The sequence below is a fragment of the Sycon ciliatum genome, chromosome 6 (genome assembly GCF_964019385.1).
Source record: "Sycon ciliatum chromosome 6, ocSycCili1.1, whole genome shotgun sequence".
Lineage (NCBI taxonomy): Eukaryota > Metazoa > Porifera > Calcarea > Leucosolenida > Sycettidae > Sycon > Sycon ciliatum.
This window is the reverse complement of record NC_088648.1, coordinates 10687853-10708012: the sequence shown is the minus strand read 5'-3', so window position 1 is coordinate 10708012 and position 20160 is coordinate 10687853. Positions and strand designations below refer to the sequence as shown.

General features: G+C 47.6%; 2 protein-coding genes across 2 annotated transcripts in view; one reads left to right on the top strand and one right to left on the bottom strand.

Annotated features, from left to right (window-relative positions):
* Positions 1-4254, bottom strand: part of LOC135819354 (cytochrome P450 20A1-like) — a 12754-nt gene extending 8500 nt beyond the window's left edge. The window contains exons 1-5 of the mRNA XM_065332547.1: positions 4002-4254; positions 2998-3056; positions 2451-2620; positions 1616-1761; positions 995-1162 (exon numbers count right to left, since the gene is read on the bottom strand). Of these exons, the coding sequence (XP_065188619.1) occupies positions 995-1162; positions 1616-1761; positions 2451-2620; positions 2998-3056; positions 4002-4076 (618 nt within the window). The 5' untranslated portion in view covers positions 4077-4254. The remainder of the gene's footprint in view (positions 1-994; positions 1163-1615; positions 1762-2450; positions 2621-2997; positions 3057-4001) is intronic.
* Positions 4255-4385: 131 nt separating this feature from the next.
* Positions 4386-18967, top strand: LOC135819353 (uncharacterized). Its single transcript, XM_065332546.1, has 14 exons — positions 4386-4649; positions 5354-5384; positions 6932-6963; positions 7166-9567; positions 10043-10167; positions 11303-11357; positions 11742-12013; positions 12901-13064; positions 13673-13743; positions 14843-14904; positions 15466-15562; positions 16307-16414; positions 17640-17699; positions 17881-18967. The coding sequence occupies exons 1-14, from the start codon at positions 4554-4556 to the stop codon at positions 18086-18088; spliced, it is 3783 nt and encodes a 1260-aa protein (XP_065188618.1). The 5' UTR covers positions 4386-4553; the 3' UTR covers positions 18089-18967.
* Positions 18968-20160: the final 1193 nt, after the last annotated feature.

Below are 20160 nucleotides of genomic sequence, written 5' to 3'. Positions count from 1 at the left end.
CTGACAAGTAAGATATTTTTTCATTTAGTATTATATTTTACGCTACCCAGGTACCAGCATGCCACATACAATAATGGAAGAGAGGCAGTAGGCTTTCAATTACGCCGGTTGAAGTGGCTTTTGAAGAACTGCTCTCAAAGCCAATAATGCCTCAAAGTCATCATACCCAAAGCATATCAAATGAGCTGAAGGAAAAGAGATGGTTGGACAAGACAAAGGACATCAATGGAGAAGAGTAGTCCTGGAAGTTAACAACGTAAAGTTTCAGGGTTGTCTGGTGATATGTCACTACCGTATTTTCCTGATTATAAGTCACACTTGATTGTCAGTCGCACCCCATTTCCAGGTCCATGTCATATCGTTTCGATAATTATATCCACTTCAGTAGAAGTCATGCTCAATTGCAAGTCGCACCCCTTTGTTGGCCCTGTAGTTTAGTGTAAAATGTGTGACTTATATTCGGAGAAATACGGTACAGCAAAACCTGTCAAGGCGACCACTCGTATAAGGCGGCCACCTGTCAAGAACAAGGGATGCCATTTCCAGTCAAATGACCCTGGATAAGGAGACCACCTGGTAACAGAGACCACATTTTGAAGGTCCCTTGACTTGAGCGGTCGTCTTAGACAGGTTTTACTGTACTTGTACGTATTAAACATTAAAAGATATTGATAAACTGTATAAGCAGAAATATTCGTCTGGAATTTAATTTCGTCTTTTTCGTCCAAGGAGCTTTTGGACTAAATTAAATGTAGGACGAATATCGATTTGTCCAGCGTTTCTATACACTCTTATGATCCATGGACGAAGTTTTCAACCGGACGAACTCCTTTTCTTTGGAGTTGGACGAAATTATTGACCGACGAAATTTTCTGCCTCTACAGTAGTGGTGCGAAATCCTGAAGCCAGGACCAGTCATGTGGAGAAAAGACCAACAGGAGAAGAATAAATCCTAAAATCTTGATGACACCAATGCGACAGACATGCAAGTTACCTCTTCACAGATGCTCTGAAGCTCCTGTTGTGCGGTTTGCTGCGCAAAGAAGCTTCCGAACGCAGCCTGACTGAATGCTGAGGTAGCTAGCTGGAACATACTGCGCGTGATGTTGACATGCTCGCCGCTAGGCCTGGATAGGAACTTGCCAATGCACTCCATTGTATTCTGAGAGGGTTTACATGGAGAGACAGACGGTGGAGAAAAGATAGAGAGCACACAAGAAAAGGAGAGAAGTTTTCAGTAGGGTAAAGAATACTACTAAAGATATCCCATTACGTCATTATTTTAAGTGTGCACGACATTGGATTGCATTGAGTAACATTACAAGCAATGCTTTGCCACTGCGTGCATATATGTATACGATGAAAAGGCGATGATGCCATTCGAATAACCACTACAGCAATTAGGCCATGGTATATACATGTAACACACGCTGCACAGCACGCAGGGACACAAGTTAGGATCACATGCATGAGTGAAACGCACATGCTGTGCTACGGCAACGCTGTGCGCAAAGATGGCCTATCCACGGGCTTACACCAGGAACTGAAAGTCATAGGTCCAAGCTGTACAGTCATGTAACATTGGGTCTGGAGTGCTTTTCAGCTGACTACTCACAGGGACAAAAAGCGAGTAGAAGTTTTGCAGAGCTTCGCCCTGAAACGCCGCACCGAAGTGGCGATGTCGTTCCTTGGCTTGCGATGTGTTCAGATACAACAGGCTGTGCGATGTGAACAGGGGTTCATACAGCTTGAACAAGTCAGCTAAACACAACACACAACAAGACACACATTACACGGCAAAGATAAGCATACCCGGTATGTACAGCCGTTGTTAGCCAACCATTAGATGACGCCGGGAAGACACATGGGAAACTACTCAGTAGAAATTCTAGGATATAGCATGGTGCAGGTGCTACCTGGTCCCTTCATTGCTCTACAATTAGATTTTCGCTATCAAATACAAAATTCGCCCAGCGTAGAGCAGACTTATGCAACTGCTATACCCATAGTACCCAAAGCAAACTTTACCGAATAGGATGCAAGTGTGTGCACCCTTTCCTTTCTCTCCAACCTCAATATACATAATTTCCAGCAGTGACTCAGGGTTCTAGCCAGGTCAAAAAAGCAAGGGGGGGGGGGGCCAGACGGGCAGGGGAAACAGCTACCCCGTAACCCATTTTACACTTTCCAAAATTGCCTCGCCATGCAAAATGCAACATACGGGGCAAACACCTGCTTCACCCCAGAGAAATGTGCCTTTATGAACCATCTAGTAGTGATTATTGACTGCATTTTCATTGAATGACATGAAAAACACAAAATCGACAAATGAGTAGGGAGGGGGGGGGGGGGGGCTCAATCAGAGTAGGAGGGTGCTGCTGCCCCCCCCCCCCCCCCCCCCTTTGGCTAAAACCCTCGAGACTTTATCGTACAGCGCAGGGTTAACTCACCGGGCCTATTGAAGGATGACTTGAGCTCATCGAATAGTTTCGGCGACGCGGCACTGACAACAAGCTGCTGTCCCAAATGAAATGCGGTCAGTGGTCCATGACGTGCATGCAGGCCACACAGGTAGTCGTGTAGACTGCCTGCTGCTGCAATATCCTGCGCATTACCAGTTCTAAGTGGGTGTGAACACATACAGAAACACACACACACATACACACGCGCGCGCGGACAAACACACACACACACACACACACACACACACACGCACACACTACTCAATTCAAATGACCGAAAGTGGCAAATCACAGTAATGTGTTGACGTTATAGTAATCATTCGTCATGTTATCTACATGAAGGTGATTACTTCCAAAGTAGCTGTCCACTAGCCCTGCACACACAGCAGATACCCCATTCCGTTCACATGATATCTCTGTGAAAAAAGGGAAGTGTGTGGCTGAGTGAGGACCCACTCTGTACAGAAAAGATAACTCTGGACTGGAACCAATTCAGATCAGTCTATCGGTGAGAACACTTTCGTTCCATTCTTACTTGTTGTTACTGGGAAAGTCCCCAGGTATGCCCAGCTCGTTGGCAGCCTTCTTTGTCGTCTACACACAAGAAATAAGACAACAAACAACCAGCATCGTCTCAGACAGTACTCACATTATATACATATAGCAGTGTCTACAGCACTGCAATCGTAAACCATAAACAAGCAAACACAGAAATTGCGTTACTCCTTTCCCAAACCACACCCCAACACTGCGCTTCTCACACCTCTCCTGAAAGTCAGTCAGACCGACTTAGCCACATCCGAAGGAACGTCACCACGGCAACCCAATGGATCAAGGTGAAGATGTAGCTCATAAGCCGCGGTTCGTGCAAGTTGATCATACTCGCCGCAGAAGGGGTCAACGAACTCATTTTAAAACTAATACAGGGGCGTCGGAAGGTATTTTAGTGTGGTACGGTCAGCCATCTGAAGTACAATTTACTTGTGGGGGAGTGGTGGCCGAGCCGAAATTTTTGGAATTTTCGATCCCAGATCAGTGTATTTTCACTATTTTGTTGATTGTTGGTATCTGGGGCAAAAAGTGGTACGGTCAATACCGTAGTGACCGTACCGTGTGCGACGCCCCTGCAATAGCTGCATCCATATTACGCTCGAGCCGGGTCATAGCAACAATACAGTATGCCTGTGAAATAGTATTCCACTGTACTACCTGCACACCCCCCCCCCCCCCCCCCCCCCCACACACACACACGCACGCATCCTGGTACATCTACGTCTACATGATTGTGTCACATACGAGCGGTTGTGCAGCACATTGGTATGTTAGACATGAATAACAATCATGGACTCCCTTGTGATTTGTCAGTTCCCCTGTACAGTAATTCATCACAGTGCAGTCCCTTGACAAGCTCCCAGATAGCTACAAGTTGAAATTGTACACTGATCAATAAACCTGCATCCAGGTGCCGCTACTACAGGTCACAACGTATGAAAACAACACACAGGAAAATTCGAAAAGACAGAAATGTCGAATCCTCACCGGCCAGAACATTATAACCAGCGCCACAAGCAGTCCGAAGAATGCCACAAGGGCAAAGATGACAAATCCCAACATATCAAAGCAGGAGTGACACAAGAGATGCGGGGGATTACCCAACTCCAGCCACAAAGTAACTCCGTAGAAAGAGAGGACGAGAGTGGTAACTGTTTCAAGCCTTCTACGCCATGTACTTCACAGCCTTTGTTTTCCTCCTGAGGGTGGTCTCCTCTCCCAACTTCAAGTGATGTACTTCAATCTCTTCAATCTTCTCTCTCAGCTGAATACACAGCAATGATTTTTGTTTTTGATTCACGACGAGCGAGACTTTCGAGTGACGCATATCACCGCGTGCTTGGTGACGTGCAGTAACCATGGTCGCACACGAAAACCCGCGAGCTTTTGATTTTGGCGTTGTTTTGCAAAGCACCCAAGGCGTCTGGCCTGCTTCATCGCATGGTGACGATCAAAACAGAGAGGAGGCTACAGCATAGGTTGTCGTGAGGGCAGCAACATTCTCGTCCTTGCTCTGATGAAAAGCAATTCAAAAGAAACATGGATGACGATTTAGGAAAGTGCGAGCGGCTCTTTCGAGAAGTCGGCAACCAACTGGACTGGTTCAAGTATCGACCTCAAGACTTGCTCGTCAAGGTACATCTCATTGTGTTTTCAATGTTCACTCGAGAACGCTCCAGAGGATGGGGTCTCTGGCTGCGCTGTGCTTCACACATGCTTGGGTTTCGTGTCAACATACGGGCAGTGATAAATTTGTGTATTCTCGAAACCAGTTCCAAGTTGTTGGGACATTGCAAATATTAATTTTGAATTTCTGTTTATAATAGGGCATGTTCGATTGGTAAGGATCGGGATCAGGATCCAGATCTCAGATCCATCGGATCCTTCAGATTCAACTGAACGCGTTATATTGGACCTTGGCTGTTGCCATGTTGACAATGGCGCTCACAAGTCACCCAAAAGGGTGAACATCGTACTCATCGCCTTCGTCGTACAAAAAGTCAACAAGCTCTATCTCCATCCACGTGTGCGTATCACAATGTGTACAAAAATGATTTTTACCCGCCATATACGCACAAAGGTCACATTTGGATCCGTTGGATCCGGTCAACCCTGCTCCCCGAGGTGGGTTGACCGGATCCAAATCCGAAGGATCCGGATCCAGATTCGACCAATCGAAAGGGTGCGAATCCAGTGGATCTGGTGGATCGGGATCCCGATCCTACCAAACGAACATGCCCATAGTTACTTTCTTCCTCATTGTATTATTTGTACCCAACCAAGCACCACCTGCACTTTATTTACATGTATGCACATCTATTTGTTTTTTTCTGGTGTAGCTCGCCGCACAGATTCGTGAAGAGCAATGCCGTAAGTGTTCTGTTTACATTTGAACTGTAACGTTGAGTGTCAATCGAGTCTTGTATTGTATTCAAATTCTCTTGCCCGGGCACTGATCTGTTTCCTAGGAGACAACATGCTATAACAATTAAGAAAGAGGACACACTGCAGGTTCTTCAACAACAGGTTGAAATTTTACACGAATATACTTTCAAGCCTCCTCTTCACGACTTCAGGTCATGTACAGGCAACAGCAATACTGAGTAGGTAGGACCTATCATCATATGGACGCATGCACCCGACAACACGCACTGCCGCATCTCATTTCACAGCACGTACGTTCCACACGACGACGGAGGGGACGTCCACCTAAAACTCAAGTCATCCAGGTACAATATTATTATTAGAATTCCTTAACTCATCTTTCGTCCTCAACTCAAACACTCTAATGTGTAAGTAACTGCAATGGGGGGGGGGGGGGGGGGGTCTGTGGTCATTTAGAACAGGTGAAATACGGTCCAACACAACGCCACGAACACCAAACAATGTCACCCCATCACAATTGCTATCAGCTATCCATGCTTACAAGGCCAGTGAATCATCATTATTGGAGGTGCCCACGGATGGGGGGATGATGAGATGGGCAGCGGCGGTGGCAGTATCTAAGGCATTGGCGGAGTCAATAGCTATGGCTGAGTCGACTATCCATATGATATCGGATGTGTCCACCTCACAGACTGGTTGTCTTAATGTTAGGTCTGATAAGCACGAGTCGTCGTCCATTGCTAGTCATTTTTTGGAGTGAATTTCGTGCTGTGTTTTTTCTCTATTTTGTCACGTGTACGAAGTGCTAAGTTGTTGAATGCTCTGGAAGTTGTATATTCACACAAAGAAACCTAACCTATGCAAACAAAAGCAGATCACACTTAGGCTGTTAGGTACCGTAGGTCGGCAATAACTCGTTAGTTATGTCCATTGGTTGTCTATTGTTGTCGTACTACATTTCACGCGTGTTGGGTTTCTTCACACTTGCACCTTTTTGCCATCCTCTTCTACGTGTATGGGTCACGCATTTATCGTTGTTGTTTTTAGCTATTCTTCTTTACACTGTTCTATCACCTCTCTGCTGTACTTAGTTCATTGTTCTTGTTTCTCTGCTCTTTCCTGTACGTCATCTGAAGACCAGTGAAGAGAAGGCTTGAAAGTACAAGTATACTCGTGTAAAATTTCAAAATGTTGTGAAAGAACCTGAAGTTTGTCCTCTTTCCTGGCTAATTTCTTAGTATATAGGCATGGCAGCCTATGGCTAGTCATGTGGTTGGGAATACCAAATGCTGTACATGTACTGGATACTAGCACTCTGATGCTTGTTGTATTGTTTCTCAATTTTGTCTCGTAGTGGTACAAGTACTTCAGTAGTGCTTTACAGATTGTGTGTGTGTGTGTGTGCTTCGGTGTGCGCGCGCATGTGTGTGGGCATGTGTGTGTGTGTGTGTGTGTGTGTGTGTGCATGTGTGTTTGTGTCTGTGCGTATGCATGTGTGTGTGTGTCTGTGTGCGTGTGGGTGTGTGCTACAGGCTCAAGATCAGAGGAATTAACAGCCTGTCTTGTAAGTAGTGGCTTTTTTCTGTGCCTGGTCAGGCTCTCTATTGTGTAGTGTAGCCTGTATTTGTCCTTGTGTGCTGGATTTTGACAGCACGTGATATGACAGTGTCTTGATATGTTTCTGTGCGCATGCGCCTGCACATATCTGTCTGTCTCTTTATCTGTCTGTCCATCTGCCTGTGTGGGTACATGCTGCATTTGCTCAGGACGATGACCGGGCTGTGCTGGCCATGGCTGATCCGCCTCCAACCGACACTCGCCGTACGACCGTGTCTCGGGTCCGTCACAATGTTCACAATGCTGATCTTGCTGACTCCATGGCGTCCATGCAGCTGAAGTCAAACACTCCGGATACAGACAACTCAACCAGTAACGCTAGTACCATCTCAGCCAAGAACCCCGGGCCAGACTCCGATCCAGCCAAGGTCAAAAAGAAGAAAGCGACGAAAACCATCCCTGCCGAAAAGCCGTTCAGTTTCTTTCCGACTCCGCAGCCAGCCACTGCAACAGCATTGACTACTTCTCAACAGAGTGTTGATCTTGGTGGCGGTGACTCGACTATACCCAATGTGCCTGGGGTGTTATCAGCATCACCCCCTGGCAAGGCCAAACGCACACAGCTGGACGGCTCGCCAGAGTTACTCACAGCCAACGTGACACAGCACAACACCAAGCAGTCATCACCCAGCCCTACTGACTTGCCCTACCCAAGTAAGCAGCTGTTCGGCTCTGCGACGGATACTACAGCGTCCAACACCTCACAATCTGCGTCGACACACGAAGCAAGAAACGGCATCGGCAGTGAGTCCATCATCTCTGATGATCACAATGATGCGGAATGCCCAGACCAAGACGATGATGTCGTGCTTTCCCCATCACCATTGCCAGCGTCACCTGAGGTGCAGCAGAGTGTCGACGAACAGACCACTGCAGCGGGCAAGTGGTCACGGATACAGGCCCTAGATGACAGTGATGCTGGCGATGTGGAATTGTGCACATCTGCCCTGGACGACATGGACTTGAATCCCACCGCTGTGGATATCACCATGCCAGCACCACCACCACGCCACCGTGCCCGACATCAGATTGTAGACTCGAGCTGTGAGAACAGCCCGGTAGTGATTGAACGCAAGCCTCGGCGTGATCTATCTGACCAGCTACGGCGGCCCGAGCAGAACACTCGTGGTCATTTCATTGTCTCGTCAAGTGAGTCCAGCGATGCTGAGGATATACCGAACACAACTGGGCAAGCCGAGGGCATGGGTGTTGCAGCCATTGTTGATGTGTCGGATAACAGTGCCAAGGTGGATTCGGACAGTGCATGTGTGGAGGTGAATGTTGCCAATGATCCTCCTCAGTGTTTGTCTGCTGGCCGAAACTCACTGTCACCTGGGCATCTATCCGACTGCAAGGAACCAAGCCACGGGGAAACAGAAGCTGCCCATTCTACACTGCAGGTTTCGGAGCATCTGCCGGGCGCAAGGGCAGTTGCTGACTTTTCACTTTCTCTCTGTGACGATAGTGGTTCAGATGGCGACGTCGAAGAGGAGGGAAAGTGCATGGATAAGTCATTGCCATATGCCGATAGTCCTAGTGGCGTGCCTGCTGTGGCTGCTTCCTGGCATGCTGATGAAGCTGTAGCTGTAAGTGCTGATGGATCAATGGCTGGCTTTCTGGACGACCAGGCTATGGAGCACAACGGTAGCCTGGAGTCGGATGACGAAGGCAATGATGACTACGACTATGGTGATAGCTTTATCAATGATGATGATGGTGATGAGGAGGAGGAGGAGGATGATGGGGAAGAGGACAGCAACGGCGGCGATAATGACAATGTTGTTGGTAGTGATGTTGAAAATGGTGGTGTAGAGAGTGCAAGTGACATGGATGCTACACATGACTATGGTGTTTGTGATGATGCCACTGGCAATGCTGATGACGCCACTGGCAATGCTGATGAAAGTCTCCTCATCTGTGTAAGCGATGACGAACAGTGTGCTGCTGTGTCTACTCCAAGCCATGAAGACAGCCCTACCGATGGTGTTGTGGCTGCCACTAGCAGTGCATCGCTTGGTTATGATGTGTCAGCTGTGCTAGATAGCCCACGCATAGACTTCATCCACCATGATGGCTCGTTGTCGTTCGTCCTGCCATCTAGTGCTGGGTCAACTCACCATCGCTCTCGACTACTACCTTCTTCCTCCCGTCTTCAACACACGCCGGCTGGAACAACGGAAGAGTCTGATGATTCTGCCCTTGTTAACCTGTGTATGGACATGGAGAAAGAGCTGTTGGCTGCAGAAGTGCAGCAAAATGGCATCGACGGCTGCGAGGGCATCGACGAAATGCCTTGCACCCAGGATTATGTGGGTGATGATCGGGCCAAAGATAGTCTTCATTTACCTGGAACATCATCACTGTATGGCATTGATGGCAGTTCGCCCAGTCTACCAGCTGTTGCTGCTACTGCTACTGTGCCACTGAATCAGACTGCTGCTAGCACTGGTGCCGGTGGTATGGCTGGCAGCCATCCTGATCGAGCGCATCCTGCTGCAGGCTCGGGCCCTTCACCTCGTTGCCAGCCGCGTGGATCTACAGCACGTAGAAGGTGGGTACTAGGGATTGTAAGCGCATGCAGCAGACAAGTTCTATACCGTTGCACATTGTGTTCAGTGTCCTGCACCTCTTCAGTCAGATGTGCGTCCATGCTAGTAATATTAGTAAGCTGCTCATCGTGCTGCTTAGCACTCAGCTCTGCCTATATACCATTATTCTTAACGCCTCTGTAGCGGTACCTCTGGGTACCAAAATAATGTTGGTCAATCACTCAGCCTTGCAAACTGTTGAATGGTATCATTCGAACACAAGTCTAACATGGCATGTTCACTATCATAGCTTTGGGGCGATGAGTATTAACGTGTGTGTGTGTGTGTGTGTGCGTGTGTGCGTGCGTGCGTGCGCGCGCGTGCACGTGGATGTCATTACACCTGTGCACATCTCTGTTTGTGCATGTATGCGTGTGTGCACGTGAATGTCCTTACGGCTGTGCGCATCTGTGTGTGTGTCCATGTTCATGCTTCTAGCGTTATTCTAGTTTCTGACAATGACTCTGACTCCGGCAGCGAGAGCAACGTTCTACACATGTCCAAGAAGCCACTTCACCCAGCTGCCCGGGTTGACAGCAGCAGTGATGATGACTTTGAGAACTGTACGTGACAGTGTTGTGTTGTTCTCTTGTCCGAGGTGTTTAGACAAGTGCAAGAAAATGGCAACTTGTGTTCTCTCTTTGCACAGCAATAGACACTGATTCCTTTACCATTGACTTTCACAGCTTTTGTAGCTTTCACGGCTTTCAAGAGCTATCACAGCTTTCAGAGCTCTCACAGCTATATTGTTGTCCTGTTCTTTGAAAGTATGTTCTCCTGACATCGTAATCGTGCACTCTTCAACCAGATTCATTTCCCCCAGCATGCAGTGTTGACTGAGAAACACTGCGGCGCATCACCAACGACACTCATTTCACTCTTTCACCATTTCATCATCCACCTCCTAAATCTAGAGGTTCTCAACTGGCTGAATCCATATATCTGTAGTTCTTTGGATCTGCAACTCATGCAGCCTGGCTGCATTGCATCTTGCCATTCTATTTTATAACAGACTCCCACAGGATTTCATTGAACTGGTTAATCCCCTCCCTCCCGAGCAGCTGCACTGTTCACAAATTGTTGGCACAACTGGTTGTCATTGGATTTGAGTTGGCTCGCTTTCCCCAGTTGTAGTTATTTCGGCCCGGCCGCCTATCATGGCTCCGCAGGAACCACCGACCACTGGTGCAGCATCATTCAAGGAATTTCTGTACTGTAGCATCGAATCAGGGATCTGTGTAGTGGCGAGCTGCACCAAATAACCACTCATGCGTACTACACTACCTGTGTGTGTGTGTGTGTACTGTCTGTTGTATTTCATTCCTTTCCGGCAAATTGTGTCGGTCGTTCTCCTGAACTATTCAATCGATTGCACCTACTGATGTAGCTAATAACTCGTCGTTTCTTGAGTACGGGTGTGTGTGTGCGTGCGTGTGTGTGGGTGTGGGTGTGTGTGTTTGTCTGATATGCCATACCCGCCCCAACTCGGGATGTGAGCGAGACCAGAGTCCTTATACACCGTACACCGTATCATTGTACTTTTGCACATGGAGAGTCTGAAGTTTCGGCGCTACGAAGCCATCCACGCCACTGCTTTAGTAATACATGCATGTTCAACTGCATGCACTTTCCAGCGTGGGTTATCCTGCTGTAATGGATGTGTTTGGTGTGTTCGTTGTGCGCTTTCTGCTGCTTTAGTTCTTGTGGAGTCTAAGACACCCCGAGCGTCGAGACAGCCGGCCTCTCATAATGAGTATGTTCTGCCATATCTTCTGTGATATCACTCGCACATGTGCATGTGCGAACACACGCACACACACACACATACATACATACATACATACATACATACACATGCAGCCAAGATTTTGTCTAGAACAGAGTACTTCACGTGCTTGGTAAGCAGTTGCTAGTGAGTACCTTGGCTGGGCATTACGCCTCTCTCTCTCTCTCTCTCTCTCTCTCTCTCTCTCTCTCTCTCTCTCTCTCTCTCTCTCTCTCTCACTCGCTCTCTCTTCCTCTATCTCTATCGATCTCTCTTTCTCTCCCATGTACATGTGTGTGTTTGTGCGATTGTGACTCCGTTTTTAGAGTACATTCTGGAGACGTAGGGCATTCTTTGCATTTGTGCTTGCAGGTTGGAAGATTTCATCGTTGCTGACGATGACTGCGGTGACTTTCTTGCGGGTGGTTCCTCTGACGAAGAGGAAGATCATGTTGCTGATGAGCCAGGACAAAGTTCGAGTATACCTTTCTCAACACCTCGTCCTCGCTGGGAGATGTCAACACCTTGGAAGACACCGGCAGGTTCTGATATGTTCACACCTTGGAAGACATCTGCTGCAGGAAGTGATGATCGAGAAAATGATGTTCCTGATGATTGGCAAGTTCCTCCGTCGACGAAAGGAGGTAGGTGTGCTCCAGTGAACACATCGATCTTATTACTGAGAATCGAATGGCTCTCCAGCTATGCTGCTTGCTATAAACCAATAAAAAGTAGCACATGTCTTCAGCAAATGTGTATATCGCCAATACCTGGCTACATGCAAGCAAGCTGTGACTCTGTTTCTTCCTTGCTGCAGTCTAGCACTGCTATGTATTGGAACTGACAGCTGGGTTAAGTGTGTGTGTGGGCGTGTGTGCATGTGTGTGTGTGTGTGGTGTGTGCCAGCTAGTTTGGTTGGTAGGTACACTTATGCCTGATTGTGTTGGGTCTGTTGCCAACAGGCTCGGCTGCTTGAAGGTGTAATGTTGTACCTGCCACCTTTGTTGGTTCCAGGGTTCATATACTTTCTATTTGAAGTATACATACCTGTTAACCATGGACTGCTTCTGGCTAGATTAACTCTTGTGTAATCAATGGTGCTAGTGAAGCTTTTATCAGATCCACTCTGATTTAGCCACTCACACTAGTAGCAAGTATTACCTTCACTGGGGGCAGGGGTAACTGCAGTTGTATCCTGGGACGGATACCCTGATACCGTCAAACCTTTTTCTGCACCTTGTCCTCACCCACTTACTGAGGTGTGGTGAGCCCATAAGTGGGATCATTTTCAAGTCCACCCAGAGTTTTGGGGATTTCAGGGGTGTCGGCCGTTGGGCGGTTCAATAACCAATTGAGTCATCTTTCCAAGATTCCTTTTGAGTCTCTCTCCCCTCTCCCGGGGGGACTCACGTGACCAGTTTTGGTAGTGAGCAACAAGTACAGTACAGTACAGTGTGTGTGTGTGTGTGTGTGTGTGTGTGTGTGTGTGTGTGTGTGTGTGTGTGCGTGCGTGCATGTGTGTTTTTTGCAGGTCACCGCCCGCCTGGCCTGAGCAATGTTGATATTGTCCGAACTCCCAAGCGCCTTCCAGCCAGCACCCCTGTACCAGCCAGTGCAGCTGCTTTCAAAAGATCACGCGTGTCGCTGTGTCAGCGCTACTTCCAGCTTTTCAACCACTCTGTTTTCTCAAACAAGGTACCAGTATTCACTTGTTTCTCTTTGTCTTGTGTCAAGCTCTGTGATAGGCATTGATGTTGGGCCGAGAGAGAGAGAGAGAAAGAGAGAGAGAGAGATGTGTGTCTGTGTGTCTGTGGGTGTGCTGAGTGCATCCACCCTCACTAGACTTGAAGTCCCGGTTCAGACACGGCACATAGAACGTCCACCTTGGCACGATTAGCGAGTTTAATTTCCCGGTCAAAGGTGACATTGTACACTGCAGTTACTGGTGCAATTCTGCCATCAGTTCTGTGCCTGTGTTCCCAATGCTGGCGCTGTCAGGTTCGAAGTACGCTGCAAGACCACTGAGAGATGGTAACTGCAGCTTTCCAGCCTTGCTTATCTAGCTTGGGTCGCTACCTACTGTTCTCCAGTCTCAACCATCCATTTTGTAGTTTCTGGTGGCGTCTCGACAAACTCAAAGCTTCACTAAAGCTGCTCGCGCTCGGGTCACTACTGCATAATTCTAGTTTTTCAGCATGCCATAAATGACTACACTACACGTGCTGTTGGTGATCACATGATCTGACATGTATGTGTTTGCATGTCTGCTTATTGTTAATGTCTGTGTTTCTTTTATTACACAGCTCCCGGCGGATATGCGAATAACTTGGAACAATCGCATGAGAACAACATCAGGATTCTGCTACACCAAACGGTATGTGTGGATAACTTGGATTCGCAGCTTCTGTTGGAATGGATGTTGGTTGGTGGGGTGTGTACACCCGAATCCTTTTTTCTACCGATAAATTTAGGTGACGAAATAGTGATTGCGACTTCGGCGATGATTATTTGGAAAAGGTTTGCTCCCCACACTGGAGCTCGTGCTATTCCGCCAACTTCACTTGATACTTGACTGACTTACGACTGCCAGTGCCATCTCGTGTGCTCTGGATGGCAGTCGTGAGCCGCGAGCTCCAGTATGGAGAGCAACCCCTTTCCGAATAAATTTAGGTTACTGTAAAACGACAAACTTTCGCGGCGGCTAAATTTAGCGTTTTGGCAAACTGGACCAGTTAGCGGCGATTAATTTTAGCGATTTTTACCTTCCACTGAAAATCTTCAAGAATTTTATTTTACGAAGTCTCGGAGTGCTGGGACGCAGAGCGCACGAAGAATGAGAGAAGAAATCAAAGAATGAAAGAATGAATCAAGGAATCAAAGATAATCATAAGGTGAGTACTAGTACTGCAGGAAAGGATGGCGTTTTCGAAGAGGGATCATCGGAAGGCTTTCTCTTCGAACTGCTGAGCCACTGCGATACTAATGGCGATAAAATTCAGAAGACTTCTTCGAGCAGTACAACACTAAAATCTACGCAACAGCAAGCTGGCCAAACACTCTCCACAACACTGAGACATTCTCCAGTCGATCGTTTTATTCTCTTCTACAATTCTGTTCAAGTCGCCGTACTCCAACGACAACTAGGAAGACTAGTGTTGGTACGTAACTTTCAACAGCTGCGCGCTTTGGACTTTAGCCGTGCAAGCATCGATCAGCGCTAGTCCAGAGTCTATGCAGTGCATGTACAGACAGTGCACGATCGATCATCGACGCATCGCGTAGTACATGATTGTACAAATTTCTTATTCGCGTGTCAAACTTTCGCGATTCGGCCCTGCTCGCGAAAGTCGCGAAAGTAAATCGCTCGCGAAAGTTTGTCGTTTTACAGTATACAGAAAATTCATATTCTACTTTGAACCTCTTCCTGTGACACTTTCTGACACTTGCTTGTGGTTTTTTATACCTTTGTGTAGAAGTTCGGCTGGTGAATTCACGGCCTGGATTGAGCTTGCTGATAAAGTGTGCGACAGTGAAGGTAATAGTTAGTCTGGGCTTGTTCGTGTTACAGCTTAATTCAGCCTTGTTCCGTTGCTAGCTTGTGTATCTATCTACCTCTATCTTTCTCACCATCGCTCTCTCATTCTCTCTATCTATCTATCTCTCCCTCTCTCCCCGTTGAGACATGCTTTCCACTTCATGTAGCTCAACATCTTAGCAGTAGTCCTCTCACCCGCACTAGTCAAGTTACAATCAGCCAGGGAAACCCAAGGTGCAGGATGTGCTCGACTTTGCTGTTAGAAGAATAGTGCATTTGTGTGAATTTGTGTCTGTGTTCTTCTGTTTATACACATGATGTGCTCTGTTCTTTATATGGTTTTAATACTGTGTGGCTGTGTGTGCGTGCGTGCGTGTGTGCGTGTGTGTGTGTGTGTGTGTGTGTGTGTGTGTGTGTGTCCTTTGTGTGTGTCCTTTGTGTGCATGTACATGTATGTGTGTGTTGGTGTGTGTGTCCGTGTTTGTGTGTGTCCGTATGCCTACATGCATCTGTGTGTGTTTGTGTCTGTGTGCATTTGTACATGCACGTGTATGCACACAGAGCGACTGCGTGACACCCTGCTACATGAGATGTGCCATGCGGCGGTGTGGCTGATTGATAGGATACGCGGTGGTCATGGTCCAGCCTTCAAAGCATGGTATGTGCACCAATCTGGGTAGGCCTGTGCCTGTGTGGGTTTGGGTGGGTTTATAGGAGGTGTAGGTGTGTGTGTGTGTGTGTGTGTGTGTGTGTGTGTGTGTGTTCATGAGTGCATGCGTGAGGGGAGGGGCACATGCAAGTACTATGTAAAGGAGACTGGAGAAATATGGTAGGTGCATGATGAACCTGGTCGTCATAGGTCATGTCTGGTGAATGCTGAACTGGCTTACTGCTTGACGATGGCATTTGATTTGTTATGGTTTGACTTGGAATGCGTGTTAGGCTGAACGTTTTGCTTCTTTTGTCTTTGTGTGCTGGGTGATATTTTGTTGTCGTCGACAATACTGCTTGTGTGTGTGTGTGTGGAGCTTGATATGACTCTGATAGCTAGTTCGGAGAACTCTGTGTGGGGATATTAATCACATGACCACGCTACAGCAAGCCCAATGCTCGAGAGCGGGTGGATGGCTTAGCAGTACACTACGTATACAGTGCTGCTCAGTGAAAACCGATTGTGTGTGAGTCCAGTTTGCCTGGCACCATTCCGTAGCCCAGTGTTCACAGATCTAAGTCTGCAGAGCACCAGGCGCATACTAGGCCCACGCCATCGTATCTCATTGATCAGCACTGCAAATCTGTGGGGTATGAGCGGACCGGACCGGAGAATTGATCTCCAAGTCCTTGTTACAGTGGTCCTGTCTCTGAACGCGTTTGTCTTGATTTCGTTGTGAATTGTTCACAGGGCGAGGATTGCACTGCGTGCACATCCAAATATCCCGGCCGTCTCCCGCTGCCACAACTACAGCATTGCCACCAAGTATAGCTACAAGTGCACTGGATGTGGGTTTGTGTAAGTGCTTCTGGAAACTATGTGTGCACTGCAGAATTGTTGTGTGGTGTACAGACTACAGTACACCAGGCAGGCATATAGCGTTGGTCATACAGAATAGTTGTGTAGCCTGCTATGCCTTGTGACTGTACAGTATGCACCGCAGTGTCACTGATGCTGTGTGTGACCTGCTATGCCTTGTGACTGTACAGTATACACCGCAGTGTCACTGATGCTGGTGTGTGACCTGCTATGCCTTGTGACTGTACAGTATACACCGCAGTGTCACTGATGCTGGTGTGTGACCTGCTATGCCTTGTGACTGTACAGTATACACCGCAGTGTCACTGATGCTGTGTGTGACCTGCTATGCCTTGTGACTGTACAGTATACACCGCAGTGTCACTGATGCTGTGTGTGACCTGCTATGCCTTGTGACTGTACAGTATACACCGCAGTGTCACTGATGCTGGTGTGTGACCTGCTATGCCTTGTGACTGTACAGTATACACTGCAGTGTCACTGATGCTGTGTGTGACCTGCTATGCCTTGTGACTGTACAGTATGCACCGCAGTGTCACTGATGCTGTGTGTGACCTGCTATGCCTTGTGACTGTACAGTATACACCGCAGTGTCACTGATGCTGGTGTGTGACCTGCTATGCCTTGTGACTGTACAGTATACACCGCAGTGTCACTGATGCTGGTGTGTGACCTGCTATGCCTTGTGACTGTACAGTATACACCGCAGTGTCACTGATGCTGGTGTGTGACCTGCTATGCCTTGTGACTGTACAGTATACAGTAACTTATGTGCCACAGTTATGCGCGGTCTTTGTGAATGTGAACTGCAGTCATGTTCAATCATCTAATTGCACCCATGCTCCGTCCAGCGGAAGCTGTGTGAGCTTGCAGTGGCACTTGCTGTGCTCTGATGTCACACATATGAACCCAGTGCCATTGTCTCAGCCACCAATCAGCCTCCCGTATCTCTGTTCGCAAGGCAGCTTCTGGATTGTTTCCAGCTACTAATAGCTCCTAGCCCAGCCCAGCCAATTGGGAGAAGGGAATTGATTTGAAGTTGAATAATTATCACAAATGGTGCTCTCCGTCTAATGAAGTCCTGCTGGTATTGAAGCCTCCTGTTCTTTTTCCTCTGACTCAACTGTGCAGGTGTGATGTTTAGTGTTCATTGAGTGTGTATTTTATGTGTGTTTCTTTCCCTGTGGCTGTCCTGTTCTGGCAGAATTGGCCGCCATTCGAAAAGCATCAATACAGAGAAACAAGTGTGTCCGTATTGCCTCAGGTATGTGTGCAGGTGAAAACGTCATCACTCTGTTTTGCTTTGTATTTAGGCTGCCGATTCTTGTTTTCAACTTCAAGTGTCTCTGTTTTGCTCTCTTATCTGTGTGTGTCCATCATTTGCTACATACTTTCTCATTGTGCCTAATCATCTCTCTCTCTCATGTATGTGTGTGTGTGTGTAGCACACTGGAGCTGCAGTCTGGTGCCAGTGGCAAGCAGGCCAGCGGCTTTGCTCTCTTCGTCAAGGAGAACTTCAAGTCTGTCAAGAGCTCTATGCTACAGGGAAGCAGTCATGGCGACATTATGGCTGAGCTCGGTGTCCGCTACCGACAGAGTAATGCTGCTGCTCAGGGCAATATCAATGACAATGCTGCTGTCTGTGCCAGTTGAGTGCAGCAACCAGTGGAGTGAATGCTGTGTGCTATACACTCCTCCTATGCCAGCCCCCCGATCAAAGCCACATCATGGCTGAGCTGGTTGTCCGCTACCGGCAGAGCAATCCTGCTGCTCATGGCAACAGCAACAGCAGTATAAATGCTGTCTGTGCCGTTTGAGTGCAGCAACCAGTAGAGTGAAGTAGAAGCCGCCTATGCCAGCCCGCCAGTCTTGGATTCATGCTTCTCCGTACATGCCTCAAACTCCGTGCTGTCCTGGCATGCACTTCGTACTGCTGCATTGTATTCGACTTGTATGACTACCAGTTGCTTGGTTCGGGATATGGAATTGTTCCTGTGATGCTGGTGAATGTTGGCATTTCACCGCATGATCGCCGACCTGTTATGTATGGTGTGTCAGGTAATGAAGCACACGTGCTCTGGATATGCTGCTATCAGGCTGCTACTTTTGCTGACTGTGTTTCTGCTACTTCACATGCCACTAGTGTCCAGAGTAGTTATAGGCTGCGAGTGTGTGCTTTTATTCTTTCTTAGTTTCGTGGGACATTTTTTAGTAGTAGTCTTTAAACTTTTTGGTGAAACATTCTTTTCTCTCCCTGCAGCCTGGAGCTGCCAGGGTTTCTGCATCAGTCAGGACACTAAACGCGATATCAGGGAGCTGGCCTGCCCTTTTTATCTACAGCCCTGGCCAGATAATCCAACCACATGCGCTACAAGTACTTTTATTCACGAGGTATGATTTCTCTGGCATGTACATTGTATGCGATCGCAAGTTTTCTACTTTACTGTATTTATAGCTCGTTCTTTGCTTACTCAAAAATGCCAGCCTGTGTGTGTGTGCGTTGTACAAGCCAGGTCCATCGACTAAGCACTAGCACTGTGTGTGTAAGTTTGATTGTGATGAAATGCATGGAGAGAGCAATTGGTGCATGCATGTGCGGCGGAGATGTGGCTGCATTTAACCCCCCCCCCCCCCCCCCCCTGCGTTATTGCGCAAAAGACTGTGCGGCACACAAATCACGTACGGTACAGCTGAGAGCTTGTCCGTGAAGTTTCAAATGGTCTGAATTGGTTCTATCTGTCCCCCGTGAATTCCGCGGCAGAATATCAGAAATTCCGTGCAGAATTCTGCGGCTGAAAACAATAAATTCTGCAAATCCTTCTAAATTCTGCGGCAATTCTGCAAAGGAAAATGAGTGTAAAACAGATCGAATTTCCGCAACCCCACTGAAGTTTGTTGCCCCTATAAATTCTGAACCAAAATTACGCGAAACCCTGGTCAAAAAATTGAAACGTCCAAAATATGGTGCAAGTTGATTTCGAAAGTCACAAGCAGGTTGGTTGGGCTGTGAAAAATACATCGAAAATCTCCAGAAAAAGCAGTTGTTCTCTCTTCACTACTGGATTCTGTGGAAATTCTGCAATCCGCGGAATTCACGGGGGACAGAATAGTGATGATATGCAGCGCAGATTGGGTACACATTATCATATTTCTGTGCAACACATGGCTCCGCTGCTGTTCCCACATGCGAGCTATCCCGCTCGAGTAAAGCTGCTCAATCCTGCTCAATGGTGTACAGTTTGTTGAGATGACGATGGCCTGCTGCTGCTGCATTTCTGCGCGACATGTCACTGTGCAGAGCACCTGGCAGTGTGATTCAAGGTCGCCCTCTGCTTTCGCTGGTGCCAGATCTTCCAGGTTCATCATCCGGCAGATGGAGAGCATGGCGAAGTAGGCGCAAATGAGCATTCTCCACGGTTATGGATATCGTCGCCTGCTCAGCGCCTTCGTTCTGTACAGCTGCAATTAGAGATGATGTTAGCCTATATATCTCGCTTATCAACTTCCGTAATTGCTTGCAATGAAAGATATCAAGTCCCGAGTTTGTATGAAATGTCACCATAAGTTGGAATGTGGTCCATGCATTGGTATGACATTTTACATTCAAACAAGGCCCTGTATAAGTATTATGTGAATGGATACTATCCATTTGAAGGCCCTGTACATTCAAATGGTGCCTAAGCATTTTGACTAGTGACTTGTCACTTGTTACTGACAACTCCATA

Coding starts and splice junctions, on each gene's coding strand:
- LOC135819353 (XM_065332546.1), top strand. CDS start 4,554: ATGGATGACGATTTAGGAAAGTGCGAGCGGCTCTTTCGAGAAGTCGGC. Junction 13,744..14,842: donor GGATTCTGCTACACCAAACG/GTATGTGTGGAT, acceptor ACCTTTGTGTAG/AAGTTCGGCTGGTGAATTCA. Junction 16,415..17,639: donor TGCACTGGATGTGGGTTTGT/GTAAGTGCTTCT, acceptor CTGTTCTGGCAG/AATTGGCCGCCATTCGAAAA.